The 19,960-nt window shown below is 43.6% G+C and overlaps 4 protein-coding genes across 4 annotated transcripts; 2 read left to right on the top strand and 2 right to left on the bottom strand.

Moving 5' to 3' along the window:
- Positions 1–1,091: 1,091 nt before the first annotated feature.
- ATNIH1004_005192 (uncharacterized protein) lies at positions 1,092–2,707 on the top strand (the record flags this gene model as incomplete). The annotated part of the gene is made up of 2 exons (XM_033569846.1): positions 1,092–1,650; positions 1,713–2,707. The coding sequence occupies 2 exons, from the start codon at positions 1,092–1,094 to the stop codon at positions 2,705–2,707; spliced, it is 1,554 nt and encodes a 517-aa protein (XP_033428652.1).
- A 1,327-nt stretch (positions 2,708–4,034) lies between these two features.
- ATNIH1004_005191 (uncharacterized protein) lies at positions 4,035–4,424 on the top strand (the record flags this gene model as incomplete). Its single annotated transcript, XM_033569845.1, has 2 exons — positions 4,035–4,208; positions 4,251–4,424. The coding sequence occupies 2 exons, from the start codon at positions 4,035–4,037 to the stop codon at positions 4,422–4,424; spliced, it is 348 nt and encodes a 115-aa protein (XP_033428651.1).
- Positions 4,425–7,737: 3,313 nt separating this feature from the next.
- Positions 7,738–8,901, bottom strand: ATNIH1004_005190 (uncharacterized protein; the record flags this gene model as incomplete). Its single annotated transcript, XM_033569844.1, has 1 exon — positions 7,738–8,901. One exon carries the CDS (start codon positions 8,899–8,901, stop codon positions 7,738–7,740), a length of 1,164 nt encoding a protein of 387 aa, XP_033428650.1.
- Positions 8,902–15,028: 6,127 nt separating this feature from the next.
- ATNIH1004_005189 (uncharacterized protein) lies at positions 15,029–15,452 on the bottom strand (the record flags this gene model as incomplete). The annotated part of the gene is made up of 2 exons (XM_033569843.1): positions 15,029–15,258; positions 15,305–15,452. The coding sequence occupies 2 exons, from the start codon at positions 15,450–15,452 to the stop codon at positions 15,029–15,031; spliced, it is 378 nt and encodes a 125-aa protein (XP_033428649.1).
- Positions 15,453–19,960: the final 4,508 nt, after the last annotated feature.

The raw sequence follows: 19,960 nt of genomic DNA, 5'->3' as shown, positions 1-19,960 counted from the left end.
TGCTCTTTTAGAGGCCTGAAAAGTTTCCGTCTTTATGCATGTGATATACCACAGCGAGTGCAGCCATTACGGGCGACTGATACTTTAAAAGCACCACATCGCTTGATATTAAAGGCTCTGGGGGTCTGTCCATCTCAGAATGTACTTAACTATAAATGGGACGGGCGTTGCTCAGGATTGAGGAGCATTGGATCTCTCGGTAGAAATTTAACAGGGCAGAAACCCCTGCTTGGTTTCAGGCTGCTGGTTACGATAGACCTCTTTCTTCGGTAACTATTATGTGATTGTGATCACCTAATCGCTCTCCCGATTACGATAATCCAGCGAATGAATCTAGTTCATTTTCTGCATGAGGGCCTTGCGCCAAAACTTACAGGGAGCATTGTAGCATATATATATATATAGACACGACCTCTGTATTGTAGATACCAGTTGAGGTGACCAATTAGTGAAATGTTCCGGTATGGTAGCACTATTTAAATGCTAAATAGTTCGGATGCACATGTCGCCATCTTGTCTGGACCAATCTCCTACCTGCATTGAAAGTGCCTATTATTTCCTAAAATAATATAACTACGGCGATTTGAAGGCTAGGCACGCTCGTATCTGCACCCATAGTGGTCTGCAGTCTTAGCGCAACCTGAGTGGCTGCATCGCTATTTTGTGTCAGCCACTTAGTTGACAAATCGAGCATAATATTTTTCGAGCAATAATGATGGACTTCAAATTATTTAATTGATTCGTTTGCCACCAGTGGATCTGTCGAAATAGCAAGGACGGACACAGGACTGGGGCACATGTGTGATTAAGTGGGTGAGCATATGGACGAAGCGTAGGAGAGACACAGGCTCTATTTTACGGGCACAACAGTCAAAAATTGCATATACTGAAATTTCTGCCATCCTTGGCAAGCATAAATCACGTCACCAGATCTACCTAGATTCTAGCGGATTTCATAATTATTTTCGTATATTAGGGCATCCTCCCAGCTCAAGATTGAGGGGTGAATGATGCTGATCAGAATCCGTATTCAAACCTAATCACAGAACAATCACAGAAAGTCCATTACACCGTGTCGGAACCCTTCGATCATGGCAAAACTTCTAACTATAATATTAATCTCCGTGGTAGTCCACTTTGCAAGAGTCTCAGCCTTGCTGGGGACTGATGAGGTTCTTCCAGCTTTGCTTCGAACCTGTCTCAACAACACAGGAGCCAATGTCGTGTATCCTGGTGACGCACGGTACCACAAGCTATCATACCCACAGAATGCAAATTATCAAACACATCCGGAGGCTATTGTGATACCCGCCCTAACCGAGGAGGTGGCAGCAACGATGCGGTGCATGGCCGCCGAGAAAGGGAACATTAAGCTCAGTGCTCGAGGAGGGGGTCATAGCTATGCTGCATATGGTTACTCAGGCCAGGTCATTCTCGACCCAAGCCAAATGAGGGCCATTTCTTTTGACGACGAGAGAAGGGAGGTGACGGTACAATTCGGTCAAACCTTAGGCCCCTTAGCAATGGCAATGGGCCGGAAAGGATATGCTCTGCCTCATGGTACCTGTCCTACAGTTGGGGTGGCAGGGCATTCCTTGGGTGGTGGCTGGGGCTTTCCTTCTCGGAAATGGGGCTGGCTTGTTGACCGTAGTAAGTATCTTCGATGTGCGTAAAATTGAGGGAAAGCACGGGACTCTGATATTTGCATTTAGTTGTGTCCGTGGAGTTCGTCGACATCAGCGGCAATATCAGGTGGCTCAATTCAAGCTCAACGGGAAACGATGCGGACTTGTGGTGGGCACTACGAGGTGCAGGGTCCAATAATTTTGGCATTGTCACTTCATTTATCTTTGCAATGGAAAAGGCTCCAACTTCCATCGTGAACTACGAGCTATATTTTGGTTCTGAGTCTGACTGTACACAAGTACTGTTGGAAGTCCAGAAGACGGGAATGCTGCCTGCTGATCATCCCAACGGTCTTCCTCTTGAGCTAGGGATGGAAGTACTTTTAATCGGTCGCACCGCTGCGGATGAGACCGCCTGCATACTTTCTGGCCAGTATATGGGTAACAAATCTGCATTTTCACGTATCATCAAGAGGCTCCTAGACAAGCTTGCGACCAAAGGAATAGTACCGCTGGAGTCTGAGTCGCATGTTAGAGAGTTTAGGGACTGGCTTGCCGCCCTCACAGACCTCATGGGCCCTCTAGATGCAACGACCGATCCCCTTCCCTACTACGGTCAGTCCCTCATGGACAATGGAACCCCTAATTATAAGAAACAACAGGTGGTCCATGTCTTCGATGCACTTCGGGCTGCAAGGAGTATTAAGGGCTCAGAGAACGATGTGTCCTTTGATTTACTCGGACCAAGCTCAAGAACTAATCTTCCACCTGTCACCGGCAATATGTCATATGCCCATCGCCGAAGTCTATTCCTTGTTCAGATCTACTCAGCCTACTTCCCGGGGTTTGGTGATCCTATGACTCGCTCGGATGCGCTCGGAAAGATAACCAATATTACAAATGCCATAAAGAAGGCCAGACCTGAAAGTGAATGGCATGCCTATCAGAACTATATTGATCCCTATTTAGCGGATTTTGGGCATGCATACTATGGTTCAGAGCTCGAGCGCTTGAAGTTACTCAAGTCTCTCGCAGATCCTACTCTAATCCTTGACTTCCCTCAGGGGTTGGGCCGTGCGTGACAAGGTATATGGGGCTTCCACATTTTTCCAGAGCACTATCGGCTGGTGGTTTGACTGTATATGTTTTTTTTTTTTTTTTTTTTTTTTTTGGAAGGGTACGTATCCATTCAAGCCGAGTGAAGTGTTTGAAACACCGGGATTTAAAGATCCAGCGTCTTCAAAGATATTTGATTTCATCTACTCATTCAGCTACTTTAAATATACATAATACAGGTACTTTAATCGTGCCAGAAATCCCCCGCAACTAGTCAGCCCAGGCACAAAAATCTGTTAGCAAGAACCTGTGCTCCTTAGCACTTGTCCTGGTTATGTGGCCAGAATCCGATGTTCTTGAGATCGTCGACAGTCCACAGCCCTTGTCGATAGAACGTGCAATCATCCATTTTCGCCAGCACAGCATCTTGGGCCGCGATACTGGAACAGGGACAAGTTCCGTCCCGCAGGAGCACCGAAAATCAATAACGATGCACTGGCTGTGGTCCCTCGCGAGGATTAATACCCCAACAAGCCAAAGAAGTCTTGGCAGCAGACGACCCAGATGGGACTCTCAGCAGAATTTCCGCCGATATTGGTTTGTCTCCAATGCCCTTGCCATAATTTACCAACCTGTATTGACCGAATGAACGTGGCAAACTAACCAATTAGACACCAACGAAAGCGCTTGTCAACGATTAGTATCAATACCAACACCAGTATGATAGCGCATATACGTCAGCGATGGCTTTGATCGCATATAGCTCTCCGACGCCAAAGGCTCTGAAGCTAGAATGCCTTGGATTCTAACTGATCCAACCCCAAGGGATAGCCAAGTAAGTATCTTAACAAGCTAACTAAGCTGCTTAACTGACCAGGAAGCAGGGGGATATTCCCGGACGCTGGATGCGGACACAACCGCGGAAGAAGCTAGTAGCGTATATTCCCGGTTCCAGTCCAGAATAATGTTTTGCCATGGAAACTATGGACTGAGAATTACGAAGATTTATTCTGGCCCTATTTTCCTAGTGCATGCCATCGAAAGCTCACTTTGTCGGCCTAGCTTACTTCACCACCGGGGCCTGACAAGCGATTTAAATTTATTATGATCTGACCGAAGAGCCCTCAGAGTGTGTTTCAGTTCTCCTAAGACCAAGTATACTCTACGCATTTGACTAAATACTGCTCTTCAAGTAGACTGTTTAACTCCGTGTCATCATAGTAGCCGACTTTAGCATCCGGTCAAGCGTCCCGCTTATCTCGCCCACATAGTGCTCCGTACCAACAAGTTTGCCCAAATGGTTTCATTTTACAAGAAATTTCTGAACGCCCCGTCCCATATGAGAATAACGTCATGGCCTTCCTCACCTACGACGAGGAGCACCATCGCATTGCTATTACCGGTCTACTAGGAACCACCGATAAGGACCCCGACAGTTGCGGCCTAGAGCATATCGCCTTCACCTACGGGTCTTCGGACGGCCTCTTCCTCTCCTACCACCAGCACAAGGCCCTGGGTATGAACCTAGTGTGGTGTATAAATCATGGACCCACGACATCTCTATACTAGGCCAACCCCGATGGAAACAAACTGGAGTCGCAGTCAGATAATTTTGATGCTGCGGAGGGGGCGCCGGCATTCATGGGGCCAGACCTGTTCGCTAGCAGTCCGATCGGGACCGAAATTGACCCCGAGGATATAATCAAGAGAATTGAATCGGGAGAGGACTACAAGTCGACCTAGAAAGGGTGAGATTGGCCCCGTCCATCTGGGTTCCAAGGTTTAAGTAAGCAGCTGTCGGATGCTTCGTAACTATACTTTGCAATGTAATTTTGGTCATAAATTTCTGGTCTGTCCATTTTTGGCAAAGGAAAGGAGGCTGCATGACGAATGGGATATGTACCTCCTTAGGCCGTTATTCGGTTTCTTCATATTTAACGCAGAATCCACTGACCCACGCGCTCGTTTGCCCAATAGTGTCTTGTGAGTTTAGCTACTCAAGCATCGGTTTCATTTGTGAAGACATGAACCACAAGCCGGCCGGTTAGTTTTTGGGTGGGTGGACATGGATTCTTTTAGCATACACATCGAACAACTTTCTTATATTACTATGAAGTTATAACTTCAGTAATGAAAATAAGAATCTTTTAACTTTATATCTACCTTATTAGCCCTATAATTTACAGCTGCTTGATGTTCGCACTGACTATTTGGAGCGATTTTTACAAGCATGTCAAGGTGTAAGCCATATTACAAACAGGATTTCTTTAAGCTCTGTTGCCCGAGCTGGAATGTGGCCTAGCTAAGCAAAAATATTAAGAATTCATGGAGATCTGTTGACCTCCATCCTTGGGATCCGGAAGTGTTTTTAACGCATTTTACAAGAATAGAAGAAGAATGGCCGTCTTCTAGTAAGCCCTCTTAATTTATTCTAACGGCAGAAGACCGGCACTGTATTAAAAAGCTTCTCCAAGATCCATTACCATCGAAAATTAGAAGACATCAAAATCTTGTATCTTTTACTTTGTCTCCTAATCAAAAATAGTTATAAGCTAAGCATTTCGCAGCTCATATTTTGTCCAGCCAGAAGGTAAGGATGTAAAAAAGCAGTGACGATTATTAGAACTAAAATCCTGAAGCCAACTATTCTTGCTACAGCTAGTCGTGCAGCTGAAAGATATCGCCTGCTGATTCTTGATAGCCATGGAAGCCGTTTGACCCTTAATTTGAGTAAATCTATAGTGTGAATAATATTAATCCTTGTTCAAACCAAAAAGACGACTATCAGCGTCTCGTAGATATGATGATCAAAGGGTAGCAAGAACATCCTGTTCAACAAAAAAGGCAGTCGTAGTCCGGGTTAGATATATCGCACTAGAAATAGATACATAGATACAACTAGACCATTCCTCATTCGGTGTTTAGGATCTAAGGTAAAATGGACTAGTTCTAGACAATGTCCATAAACCGGTTAGTCCGCAGCGGTAATATAAGAGCGAATTGTATCACTCCAACGATTAAATTAGAATGACCATGTGTGTTCGCAGTTATCTTCCAGGCCTCCCGGGTATAAGAGAAAACTAAGAGCTCGGACGAACCCACCCAGCTCACCCAGCCCTGTTCTCGTTCGTATTCAAATTCATGCCTCATCCAGCAGTCGAGAAAGCCATGCCTTATTAGACCATTAACCTCCAATTGGGCCTGTCCAACAAGAGTCATTATCTCTAATTTCGGTATGTGTCACGCGGCATGCCCAGTAGCTGTATAAAGCGTATTTAGAATTGGTGACGGCCCGGTGTTGTAATCGTCGGAGAATTCATCCTGTGGCGCGTTATCCATGGGTGGTTTAATATACGAGTTCTCCAAATTACAGTCGAAATCGTACTCTGGGCATCGCGGATCTCTTTCGAAGAGCCATTGGCCCGAAGGGGTGGCAGCTGCATAGGTCAAGTCTAAGGAGATTTTGCAGCCAGAATAGCTCCGGACCGACCATAGCCCCTTCTAGAGATATAATTTTGAGCCACTGACTCAGTTGTCGGAGTGCTATGCAGAGGGTATCCACCTGGTTGGGAGCTTAGATGGAGGAAAGTCTGCGTCTTTTAGGGCTTTGCCGGATAGTCAAGGATAAGGCGCTCTAGAGATAAAGGCCACTGGACAAGACTAATGGCGAATTCTATATTAAATTTATAACCAAAAAGGAACAAGTAGAGTATTAAATAGAAAAAGCAGGTTTATAAAGATATCATTTCTTAACCTATCCCGAAGTCTTTTATTTTTCTTCTTATTATCAGACAGCCCCGCCGTCAACTGACGGAGTCTAGATAATCAGATATTAGTTTCGATACCGTAGCCGGGGTAATATTTTTCTTTTTCCTATTATCACAAGAAGATTAGAAATTACTGGGACTATAGGAAGTTCTTCCGTTGGTTTAAGCAACTCCACGTAAGACAACATGTATCGCCAGTGAAGAATATCGGAGCCTGGCAGATTTATGCCACGCATGTGTCTAATGCTGGGATTTAAATCCTTAGTAAAGTCGCTCGGCGAGATATTTCGAATAGATAGACGGATACTAGGTTCATATTCGCCATTTGTAAATCACGTGCTCAAGATGTCAAAGAGGGTACAGATTGCCTCTGTAAATGCTTAATTATTACAACCACGGTCTTTATTAGTCTTAACCTGAACATGCTCGGCGACACTATACTCTGTCAGCGTTATCTTTAAATATATTTTGTGAACAAGAGAGCATCTCTGTGGGGAGATGATGTGTCGGGGACCGGGGGGTTAGGCGGTAGTGATGTTGATGGTGGAGAAGGTCTGTTGTTGGACGATCGCCTGCTATAGGGTGTTGATGCTGGCGTAAGGGGCGAGCGACTCGGGTGCAAGGTAGGAAAGAATCTGGGTGATAATTTCCGGCGGGAGAGAAGGAGTAACCGTAATTATGTTGGCCGTTGCAAGAATCTTTTAACCGGGGGTTGGGGTTAAAAGTGAAAGAGGATGTGGTGATGTGATGAGGGGCAATAAACAGAGAGACAGATATCGCATTATACCCTATTATAGCTCCTCTTCAGCCTCCTCCTCAGCCTCCTCCAGGATCGTCAATAGCCAGGGGGTCCGGTGATCGGTAAGTATATGAGGTCAAACTGCAACGAAAAACTTCAAGATCCACTCCAATATCCAATCCCGCATCATTTATCCGTAGTTTCCCACATCAGCGTGGTAATATCCCACGTAAACTGTCCAGATGCCATGGAGTCCCTATTGTCCCTATTGTCCCTACGGGCCCCGTTCGCCTCATTGGCCCTCGATGACCTACACCATGGGACATTCACGTTATTTGTTTACCTGTCCTTTTCCTCTTTCTCTCTTCCCTTCTCCAACAATTCCTTTTGGTCCATAGTCTACCCTATGGGTTCTACGGGTTCACTCCTGACAACAATCTAAATAATCTAGCAATACCTGACTAAAACATCTCTACTAAAACACCAAACTGCCCTCTATGTCCGCTAGAGTATAATACAATACACTAATAGTAAACAGAATCCATCACCCTCACTCAAACTTAGTTGCAGTCCCGTTAGGCTTGAATCCAGCATATGTAGGATAAGCTGGGAACTCCCATAACACGCTCCTGCTCAACAATTGATAATCCAGCCCCTTACCGCCCGCATTCATATATATAAACTTGGTATAGGGTACAGTAGCATAGTACGAAAACGGTGTACCAGCAGGGACGAACGCTACATCACCATGCAACAGATGCACCCTGGGATACCCCTGTACCTGGAATGAAAGTTGTCCTTCCTCCATCTGCAGAGCGAAATGATGTGGCAATGTCACCCTGGAAATGGTCTCATTCGCCATCCTAGGTGACATTATAATAGTCCCCATGGTGAAATTTCCCTCTGTTTGTTTAGCTGTTGTCAGAGGCTGGATGACCTTGTATCCGATATCAGTGTTGAGATATTTCGGGCCGTAGTCTTTGGCGATAAAATAGGGGGTCTCCGGGTCATTCGGTAGAGTATTAGGTCCGTCGTGCCAGGCTTCTTTAGTCTCTCTGTCTCCGGCGGTGCCGTTTACAAAGTCACGTCTTGGGATATACTCTTTCGCTGGGACTGTATAGAGGTCAAGGGAGACGAGAAGGTTGTATTCCTTATCTGTTATCGATGGGAAAGAAGAGTCATCAACGGTGGGAATATAGGGCGAACTAACGCCGTGAGTATCGTGATCTCCCAGGCTGTATATATTAAAGAGATTTTCGAATCCGCCCGGGTGGAAGGCATGGGTTAGAAGAGAGTCAGGATCAACTAGTTGGAATGTGTGAATAGTGCCCGGAGGGATATTTCCGTAGTCACCAGGTGTAACAACACGGGCCTCGTGGCTAGCGTCGGTGACATTCTGCAAACCCCAGAGTTGACTGCGGCCTCGAGAGCAGTAGATGTGCTCATGTGTCACCCCATGGGTGTGTGGTCGGGCTGATAAAAAGCCCGAAGCTTTGCCGTTGTGTTGGATAAGTGAGAAGGCGCCGTCGGACGAGTTGGCGGTGATAGAGAAGCGGATTGTTTGGCCTGACTTTAAGTAACTAATTGCATGCCCCCTGTATTTAGGAAGAACATATGGACGGACGAATTCAGGAGCTTTATCAACAATGATACTCCTGTTTGACGGAAGGGTATTTGACGCCCCTAAAGAGCTAAACAAAGCCGTGGATAGCATCCACAAAATAAAGTCTCTTTTCATCTTGGGTAATTGATAGCACGTACTTCGTAAATAGAGATGTAAGGTGGAGTTGTTAATAGTAAAGATAAGTAGAACTGCAGCATGAAGATAAATAGACATAGGCTTATATAAAAAAAGCATTAAAGGTAAGAGGTACACCCACCGCAGAGGCCGTGAACAATGGCCCACTATTATCATTGCAGGGCCCAGAATCGTGCCCGGTGTAAATAAATTGACACTATAACCATATGTTTTCGATAAGCCGAGAAATGATCGTCGTGCCAAGGAGATTCTACTATAATTTGATTAGGACCTATCATTCTGTAGGTGCCTATAGCACTCCGCAGCCGTGGTCGTATACTTGGCCAACCCGGAACTTTGCACGTCCATGGCACCATGTTAAAAAAGTCTTAACAGCAGGCAGAAATGCTCACCATACCCTCGATTTACGATACTTGGTGCTGGATATACAGCAACATAGTCCTGTAAGTCTTTAAGCAGTGACTTATAAATAGACGGCATGCCCTCAACTACTACAGCACTTAACAATTTGCTGTCGAGACTAGCTAAGCTGCTGGCTATTTCTCAACAGTTAGTGCCTTCATGTATCTAGCTGAGACGAAACAATTAGCTCATGCCTCTGACATCCAGAGTGCTTACCAATGCCTACTTCTTGTCAGCGGAATAATCCCGCTGACAGTATTTCCACTGTGGGATTTGCGCGGACTTTTAATTCCACCCTAAAACCTAGCATTGTGTCAAGGGGTGGTGGATTCCCAGGCTTCCAAACCCGCTTGTGTCGACAATTTAACTAACTATGGTAATATTGATTATTCAGCACCTTTCTCGGTCAAATGTTGTTGATGATACATCATCGGGTCGCGTATATTTCCTATATGAGTTAGTTTACATTCTTCATTTGTTTACCTCGCGTTTATAAACGCGAGATGTTTTGATAGTTTAGTTGAATCAGAGACCTAATTCAATGAAGGATCGATACTTGCGAACACGCGTAATTTTATGGCTGACATCTTGCAATTTCTGCCGCACTTCATTTGCAAAGCCACGAAGCTGTGCAGTCGGGAAAAAAAAAAATAAATATCGAGGCAGCCAAGAAATTCGTCACATGTTCGAGAACGCTTCTGTTCCAGAATGGGTAATTATATTTATCCTCTTTTGTGCTAAATCTAATATCTCACAATATACACATGTATCCCTAGACGCAGCTTCTAGGTACCCTGGTGAAGCACCGCACTTTTTTATTTTTATTAAATCCATGGATGTCTCGTGATTTCCAATTTCATGGTGATTGCAATGCCCTGAGACGCGTCACCTGATGATGTCTAAGATCCGCATGTTTTGGGCAAAACTGGCACACCTGTCCTCTTTCTAAGACTACTCATTAATTCTTACTTTTGGTGTCACATCCCGATCCTGGAGTATTTGCCACCGGTCACTGAACAGAACTCCTTTACAGATGGTTGGTTGAAACAGGAAAGAGCTTTACGGAAGCATATTGAGTTGCTTATTGTGGCCACACTTTTCCATGCAACCCCATTACCATGGTGGTCCTAGCAGTGGTTATATCTCCATGGTCTGATCTGATATGGCGACGCACTAGCACCTCAGGCTTGTTACATGAAGGCTTAGCGCTGCATTGATTTCCACCAAGCATCTCCACACACAGACTTTCATTGCAAGGAAGTATTGTTTTGTTTTACGAAAGGGAGAGTTCGAACTCCAAGGTTTTATCTAATAGAGAAATAATCAACTACGCTCTAGGACAATCAAAACTGCGGCCTTTGAGTCCGGTGAACAATTACAATATCACGGTGCTTATATGAAATCGAATCTCCTTTGTGAATTTCCGTAATATATATTGTATTTCGTCCCCAGCTGCCGTTTTCGGGTACAGGCGCTGAAAATGGCGTGGGCGGCTTATCGATCCCCACCATCCTACGTCCACCTGCATTATCCGCCATATCACCACGAGCGTGAAGGAGCTGGCTTTGCTAGAGCGATAATTAGGTTTACGCCGTGGATGGCAAACCTTACTGTAGTTCACCGACGCACCCATATCAGATTAGTGGTAGTTTCCTATACTCACATTTCGCAGTAAGGTCTAATTAAAATCAAACAGATTAGTATTCTCATAAGTCAAATTTACCGCTTATAATTTGCTTATGACTTTCAACAATATGGTGAAAGGGCATCTGAGCAGTCAATTATCTCCCCTTGGATTCTACCATATTACAAATCTATACATAGATCCTAAATAGAAGGCCAAATTTGCCCTCCTCTAGAATAGACCGCTATTTTGATACTCTTGAGAGGCTCTTAAGAGGTAAATTAAGGTCTCACGAGCACAAGAAATCCCAGGAACATACTTATTAATCTTAGGAGCAGCGAGTGTGCCGATGACAGGTCAAACCATGCTCTTGGGAAATACAACTATCCTAAGAAATTGGGTTGCTCTCCACGGATATAACCAGTTTCATTTCTATTAGCTTGGTGGAGCCAAACTATGAAACATTTATCTGTGCAGGCGCTTTGCCAACGAAGCAAGAACCTAATCCTTAACACTGCAATCCCACAGATATATAGGAAAGATAGTTAACAAGCGCTTATAGAGCAGATATAAAAACCAGCAACTTGAGAGAACATGCCAAACACTAAAAACCAAAAAGCATTATCTCTGTATACAATCCAACAGCTTGCATAGCTGCTGGGAGGGTTTCTAATCTATTACTTTGTTTTATTATTATAGCTTCTTATATTATTAATATCTAACTAAGCTAAATCTTACCTAGTTAGACATGGCTAACCTCCCATTATCTTTAGTATTTAATTTTATGGCCGCAAGGCCTATTTGTTCTAAGTGTTTAGCTGTATTAGCTAGGGGTCTGGCTCAGGTTTAATATTAATGTATTAAAATTACCTAGGGAACGTTATTCACAGCATAAATTTAGTAATATAATATATCCCCTATGGGTAAGGTCACCAATATATTATAGTTATCAATACAAAAACTATATATAGTAATCTAATCCAAAATCTTTCTACAAGCTTCATTTTTATAGCAGGCGCTATAAAAAAATATACTTCGGGGTCTAAAATCCCTCCCTGCAACCACACCAGCCACTTTTCGAGGCCTTAATTTTATAAAGAAAATAATTAAGGCCGATCCTTATTGTGCACATCTATATAATTACAGCTATATACATTATATATAGGCCCTTGGACAGCTTTATAATTTTTTTATTAAGTGTTTAATGGGGGAATAGAGGATTGGCTTTCAATAGTGTGCTCTGCGTCCCAGCATCTGTTGTAAAATTGGAAACAGCCATGCGCATGACCATTCGGAGACCTTCTCCGAAGGCTTTCGGTCATAGGTATCATGTTAAACTCAGCGTTGATGGCATCGCCACTGACTTTGGAAAGCCCCAAGGGGATGATTCACGGCCCATCGGGACGTTAAGAGGGAAATTGCGTGGCAGGTAGAAGCAAGGAAAAGGGATAGTGCCAGATTATGAGTTTGGCACAGGAAAAGAAGATGCTGGATATCCATTGTAAGTCGTCTGGTGATATATACTGAAGACATGATGTGAGGGAAGCAGACTGGGCGAGGTGATAATGTGTATTGTGCTCTTTGTATTGGGGTTCAACTCGGGGTATACCAGAGTACTAATTACCTACTGGCCAGGCAGCTAATGAAGTGTCCTGAGACAGCTTTTCGGACTTTGACAGAAGAACGCAGTAGGCTTAGTTGTGCTATCTCCCTGCTAGACCGATCTAACTGGCAACGGTATTGCACGATGCTGCGATCTAATCCACACTCCTAGGCACCTTACAGTATTGTTGTATACCTGTCGGGACATTACCCAATGCAATTAACTTCCTGAAAAAGTTATTCTGCCAGCTGGTGTAATTAACACCGTTGTCTGTAAACGGCAACTGTTGAAGGCGAAGTATCGATTCGTCGTATTGGAGGGTCACGGCGGGTAGTGACCATATATGAGTCGACCCATGGGGACGCCATTCTGGAACACGAAAACAAGCCACGAGAGGAAATTCACAAGTGCTTGCTTTTTCCGAGAAGTGCTTCTGCTCTCAGACCGGACAGTACATAATTGGGTTGCAGCTATAAGCATAGGAAATTCAAGAAAATTACCACAGATTACTCAAGAAAGGAGACTAGGGCAGAAAGAAGTGCATAGATGATATTTTACACCGTGGGCAATCAGAACTGTCATAGCTGAACGGGTATATTAATTCGGTTCCGAGGTAAGCAGATGCGCTCTACTCCGCACGAAACTTTCACTAGCTATATGGTCTGTTGGAGCACTTACTCTCCCCTTTTGTACCTGTACCGTACTTTGTTCAGCATTATGACGAATTATTGCTGGATAAGGCCCTGTCATCCTAGAAATTTTGAGTATCTCTTGCTATAGTGGGCAAGATCAGCATTATCATATCCATACTCTGTGTTTCCATTCGAATTTTCGTTTCGGCCAATAGTAAGAGGATATCTTCTAACTTGGCTCCACATCCATATAATTAGATCTTAATTACTCCTTTCTTCACCTTGGAGTACTTCAATGCAGCAGAAGCACCAAGGTCATCTCATATCGTATCAACAAGGCCTTTCGTTAGTCTATAACTGACCTGGACGCCTGCTGATACTGGGCTCTCATTCTCAGGTCAACAGATGCAGTCAATTCCAATTGTCTCTATTTTCTTGAATTTTTCTCGCAGCAGGACGATCCTAAGAATAACCAAATATATTTCTACAAGACCGTTATACACCAGAGCAGGCTGTTTCTCTCCTCCATATACCTACCACGCATCTGTATTGGTCGGATGATCTGGGGCTTGATTTTAGACATAGTTTTGGTACGAAGATGGCTTTTGGAAACAGCAACTGATATGTAATAATTGTATCCACGGAGAGCAGCCCAAACTCTCAGGATAGTTGCATTTCTCAAGAGTGCGGTTCGTCGTAACATAAGCACACACGCTGCTATCAATGAATGCTTTCCTGGGATTTATTGTGCTCGTGAGGTCCTAGCTTTACCTCCCAATACTAGCATCAAAAATGGGTCTATGCTAGAGGGGAGTGTTTGGATTCTCTGTTTAGGACCTATGCATAGATTTGTATACGGTAAAACGCAAGGGCAAAAATAGAGGTAAAAGGAAATCTAAACCTGTGTGAACCTACCGTACTTGGTGGTGGAAGCATCGCGACTGTGAAAATATCCTTTTGATGTATGAATTGTTGAAGAGGGACACTGCAGCGGAGATTGTGAGATTTGCGGGCTTCCTTGGCATCGATGCTACTGCGGAGAGACTCTCGGAAACTGTGGAGTAGGTTGAATTTACCTACATGAAATCGAATGAGTATAGTGGCTTGAGGGATGTGAAGGAGCCCCGAGAGGGTTAATTCTTCCGCAAAGGACAAGTTTGCTCGTGGAAATAGCAATTCACTGTCGAGTAGAGTGAGCGCGTGCATCAACTGTGGGATAAAAGTTTAGGTCTGTTAGACCTAGAATTTAATGAAATGTGATTTGTGTTTCCTTTAACTCTGGCTGCCAGTGAGCTAGCTCTTATTAGAAATGACCTACACCGGTATTGAAGTCGTGAAATGCGAGCTTATTTCTCCTTTAGAGCTAGAGGCATTTCTGTCTGCAGTGTTAAACGCGCTTCCAGGACGCTTTCTATTGCCCAAGATAATGAGCAGGAGATGGGAAGAAAAGGGGTAGAAAGAGAAGATGCCGTCAAGTGAACAGCCTTGAGTATCTCAAGAGAGACTTCTAGCTATTCTTAAATTGCCCTTGGAAACGCCTTTGCTACCTGATTGCGTCCGGGCCGACTACTATAGATAACTATATTCTTTTAGACGTAAGACGTAAAGCAGGCTATATCTTATAGATGATAATAAAAGCTCAATAACTCTTCCAAGTAAAAGTTCTAATAGGATAATATGAATATCTTCTAATATATTATTATTAAGAAACTGATTTTATAGCAACCCAGCCTAATGAAAACAAGAATTCTCTCAGGAGGCAAGTCGAAGTATAACGACAGCAACCAAAATCACCTTCGATAGCATAGTGCGGCATAAACATTAGACATACTCGTAACGTGTTTCATACATGGTACCACACTCTGAGCATTCCAGTTCATCGGAATTCCTCTCCCCACATTCTCTGAGAATATCTATCATAAAAGCTGGTGAATGAACACCCAATCGTTTTGCATTGTAAACGAAGTCATCTAGACCAACGTATTTTCCACAGCCATTACAGACTTCACGATTCTGTCTCATTACAATCGAGTCGAGAGAAATCTCAGAAACTGAACCATTAGGTCCTTATACATTTACTCTAGAGTACAGACATACCATCGCAGTGAAGCATTGATGCAACACGAGAGCGTTCTACTGGTGTCAGCAGCCACCGATACCCGTCTCCTGCATCTGTAGGCTCAGACAGTGTAGGATTGTTGGCTGGAATGGTTGGAACAGTCGGCGAATGGAGGAACGCAGCCATTATGGAATGGAAAAGCGTCCGGAGGTTGGAGAATAGCCGGCTCAACAGATATAGCTTCATAAAAGAAGATTTTTAGATATAGCCAAGTAGTACAGACAGATCTGTATCTCTGTTTAAACTAAATATTATTATGCAGAGGATCATCCAATCTTCACAATTGATGAGATCATGCTGCTCCTTCCGTCCGGAGTGGTCGGAACTTAAAATATAAGCTGTCAATCCGCCTAGAACGTGCAAAATATAAATTACAACCCAATACTGGTTAACGGTAAATCGGCAGCTGAAAACGGCAGCCCATCGCGCTGTTTTAAGCGCCATTTTTGCCCAATAGCATGTTGCATCAACATTAGTCAGCCCCCGTACACGTGGCTCTACCTCACCCTATATCTAAGTGCTCAATGAGCGCCCATGTTGTACTCACTCCTAGTCTGTCACAGCACGAGGTTAGACGAATAATTGGATTGCATTTTGACAGACATCGTTTGAAGGACTAGAAAACAAAGCACACGAGGGTCGGAATTCTCTGCAGGCGGTGAGGGGTGACAGCTATCGTGTGATGGCTCCGACTACGAATCCTGACATACTCACCCCTCCTCAGCCCGGCTGCCTGGGCACGCACTGATCAACTCATCCTCTGCTCTGTCTGCCTATAGTAATCAGGTCAACTTACTTTACTCTATGTTCGTGTAGTACCTACCTTTCTTTTGGTTGTGGACAGCCCCGGTGACAATCGACAGTTTTCTTCCTTCTCATTTGCTATTTTCTTACTGATCACGCTGGGTCTATCAGAAAGATAATCGACAACATTCAGATGGATTTTGAGCAGAATAAGATAATTCTCAAGTTAAAATTACTTTAGTTGTATCTCTTTATTAGAGACAGCATGTCTTCTTTGTCTTATGACTGCAGTTGGTCAAGTCGTTATTCATATTATCGCTTGCTTTCTTATTTCTGTACCGCCTTGCCTTTAGATTAGATCTTTTTGATGTGTTTAGTTTGGCAGTCAGAGCACGTCCTTACCATATCTTCGCATCTATGGAGTCATAATCAAAATTTTCTTTATTGTATCAAACCGCTCAGACCTAGCTGAGCAGTTGTTCATATCACCAAGCTTCAATATTACAAGGGAGTATCCAGTTAGTGGATACACTCAGTCTCGAGGTCGAAGGACTCGATAAGTACCTAGTGGGACATAAAACAAGGTCCTATTGGGATCTGCCTTGCCACGGTTTGAAACTTAGTTAATAGATATCGCGCGAATTTTCCCTAGCCTATTATCTTTGCTCAAAATTACTTACGTTAATATGACACACACACAATTTCCCCTCTACTCACTAATTCGTATGGCTGCGACACCACTTAGTCACCCTATATAGACATAAGTTAGTTAACTAGTTAAGTTAGCTAACATATTCAGTAAGCAAGTGATGCATGTAAGCAAGCGACGCACCTTTGTATTGTGTATAAAATTAAAATGGCATTTTTTAGAAATTCAATATCCAAGCCAACAATACAGATATCTTATTTATTTAGATTCTGCTTTTAATGTGCATACTACTAAATGCCTCTACATTTTTATTTAATATTTTTAGATTTTTTCTAGCCCATAATACAGTATTAATATAATACAGCGGTTTTTAAGGCTCATCTCTTGTAATATAAAGAATCAGATATCGTATAATCTTCTAGGCTTAGTATTAGTATATATTAGTCTAAACTACTGATTTTTGACCTTCTTGGAAGTTTATGCTAAGATACTGAGGTCCTAAAAAGTGTCAAGGGCTGAACCCGTAGAACCTACAGATAGGTTATGTACGAGAAGGAATCGTTGAAGGAGGGAAGAAAGGAAGAGGAAAATGAGCGGTAAACAAATAAGATGGGGAGTCACGTGACAGGGATCGAGGGCCAATGGCCCAAAGGGCCAATAGGGCCAAAAGGGACAGTAGGGACAGTAGGGACAGTAGGGACAGTAGGGACAGTAGGGACAATAGGGACAGTAGGGACAGTAGGGACAATAGGGACAATAGGGACAATAGGGACAATAGGGACAATAGGGACAATAGGGACAACGGGGACAGTAGGGACATTGGCCCGAGAGGTCAAACGGGCTCTAGCCCTTTACAAAAAGTGTCATTTTATATACAGTACGGAGGTGTGTCCGTGCGTCGCTCGCTGTCAGATATTCGGCTAGTACTAAATAAGAAAGAAGATACGGTTTATGGAAAGATCTTAAAATAAATAGTTTTAAGCTTGGTTGGGCTCTTCTTGACTATACTGATAATTATGATTGATGTTCTTGTTATCATGTTCTTTTACTTATTGAGGACTTTTTTGACATCTTCTTAGTCACCTAATCCTGACACGTAACTATAACCAAAGTACAAATTAACTTAGCCATGTCACTTACTGTCGGCCAGCTAAATACGCGTATGAGCTAGTATCACCGATCATATAATCATAATATGGATATGCATTGAAGAAAATGAGGTCTCTAAGGCCTCTAACTATCTGAAACTATCTGGGAGAGCTGGATAAAAAAGGTGCAAAACAAAGGAATAAAGTCGGACCGAGCGGATGCTGAATAATGGGTAATATTGGCCCACTTTGGTCGACACTTACTAAGTGCGTTACTGTTCGATTATTTGGGATATTGGTATGGAGGTGAGAATTGAATATTTTTCAGAAGGATGTTCTGCCCAACCCCTCTATGAGGAGTATTGGGTATATATATTCACATGATGTCCCAATATTGACTAGCTTTATTCTGACAGTTACCTACGTAACTACATACTTAAGCAACCTCTTTCCTTAACCTAGGCGCCAAGCTGCAATCCTAACACAAACCCCATTTCAACACTCACTCATCACTACCAGAATGCCAGAACAACCCTTTTTTCTCCATTTCCCTTATAAAGTTCGATTCCAAATCTATGTCAAGCTAGGCATTATTATAAACTGGAGGCTTGATCTTAGCTATCCGCCTGTTGTTGAGTGGTCCTCCCGTGATCAGAGGCTTATTAATAAAAACTATCTTGCAAACCAGCTCTTCTACGTTTCACGTGCTGTATCCGAAGATGCGCGTACCATGTTCTATTCTGAGAATGAATTCCTCTTTGCCCATGATATTGGCTATGGATTACGGGGTCTGATGAGTATGAGTCCCCTGGGCTGGAGATCCCTAAGATTTATTTGCATTATAGTTGGTACGAGCTGCCGTCGGTTGGGTACAGCTCGCTGTCACGATACAGCTTGCGAAATTATTGAGAAAGACAGTCAACTTAGCAAGAATACCGGTGTCTTATCGGACTGGCTGCATATATGTAACCTGTTATCAACATATATCAAACACGACGACCAGCTAGAACTCCGTTTAATCTGCGATGCTGCAACAAAAGAGACTGCAGCAGCCTTCTTAGATCCCCTCCAGAATCTTCCCCGGTTAAGGGAATGTTCAATCCGTTTGGGCCCTTACTGGAATCCGGATCTCCAGCAAATAATTATGACGACAATACGGCAAAAGACCAGATATCTCACACAGTCTCCTGTGATCTTTCGATTCCTTGATCTGCCCCTTGAACTTCAACTACGCATACTAGAATTCTCAGATCTTGTTGCTCCTACGTCACTAATATACTCATCGCCCCGGAATAGATTTGTCCACCAAAAATGTCAGGGACTTTGTTGTAATGCATTTCCTTGGGACCGGCGTCAGACTGGCGATAGAAACTACTGCCCATCAACACATACGGCGTTCTCTACCGCTCAGCCATGCTGGGAGACACCAGATATGATATTTCTAGTTAGCAAGACAATAAGGCAACTAGCTATACCAATTTTCTATTCCAAAAACATCCTCGAAGTCCAATGTGACCCCACAGGCTCGGCAGCAGGCGCAGCATGGAGCGTACAGAAATCGGCATTTCTTTGCTGTTTCCCAAAATATTCATTTCCATACCTGCACCATATCTACTGGAAGCTTCCTCACATGAATAATCGTCGGGCATTTCAACCGAATAGGAAGGAGACAGAGGACTGGATTATCTCCCTTTACTTTATTTCCCTTGCAATCCCTCCTGGCAACTTAACTTTGGAATTGGATCTGTCCAATGCCAGAGATGTACCCTGGCATCCAGAAGATCCAAAAAAGATTGCTCTTGAGTGGGCGCTTTATGATCGGGTTGTGGAGCCAATGGTTTGCTTGAGGGGTCTACTAAAGGACCTTTTTATCCACTTGTGGTGTCCTTTACATCCTTCATTAGAGCAGATGCGGGTGGGCAAGGAACAATCACTGGAACAGAGTATAATGGGAAGTAATTATGACAGTTTTGCACGCGGGAAGAAGTCTACAGAGCCAGTATTAGGTGACTATTAATCTGATATTGGGGATTTGGCAGTAAATAGCGGCAACTTATCTAAGATGCGAAATACGTCTATATAGGATAGGCTATATTCTTGTTCTCTAGTAGTGGCATATTAATCTACCTGACATGAAATTCCTCCCCCCTGTA

Source organism: Aspergillus tanneri (assembly GCF_003426965.1).
Source record: "Aspergillus tanneri strain NIH1004 chromosome Unknown AapTan_3_pilon_pilon_pilon, whole genome shotgun sequence".
Taxonomy (NCBI): domain Eukaryota; kingdom Fungi; phylum Ascomycota; class Eurotiomycetes; order Eurotiales; family Aspergillaceae; genus Aspergillus; species Aspergillus tanneri.
Note: the sequence above shows the minus strand (reverse complement) of the source record. Positions and strands in the feature narration are given on the sequence as shown.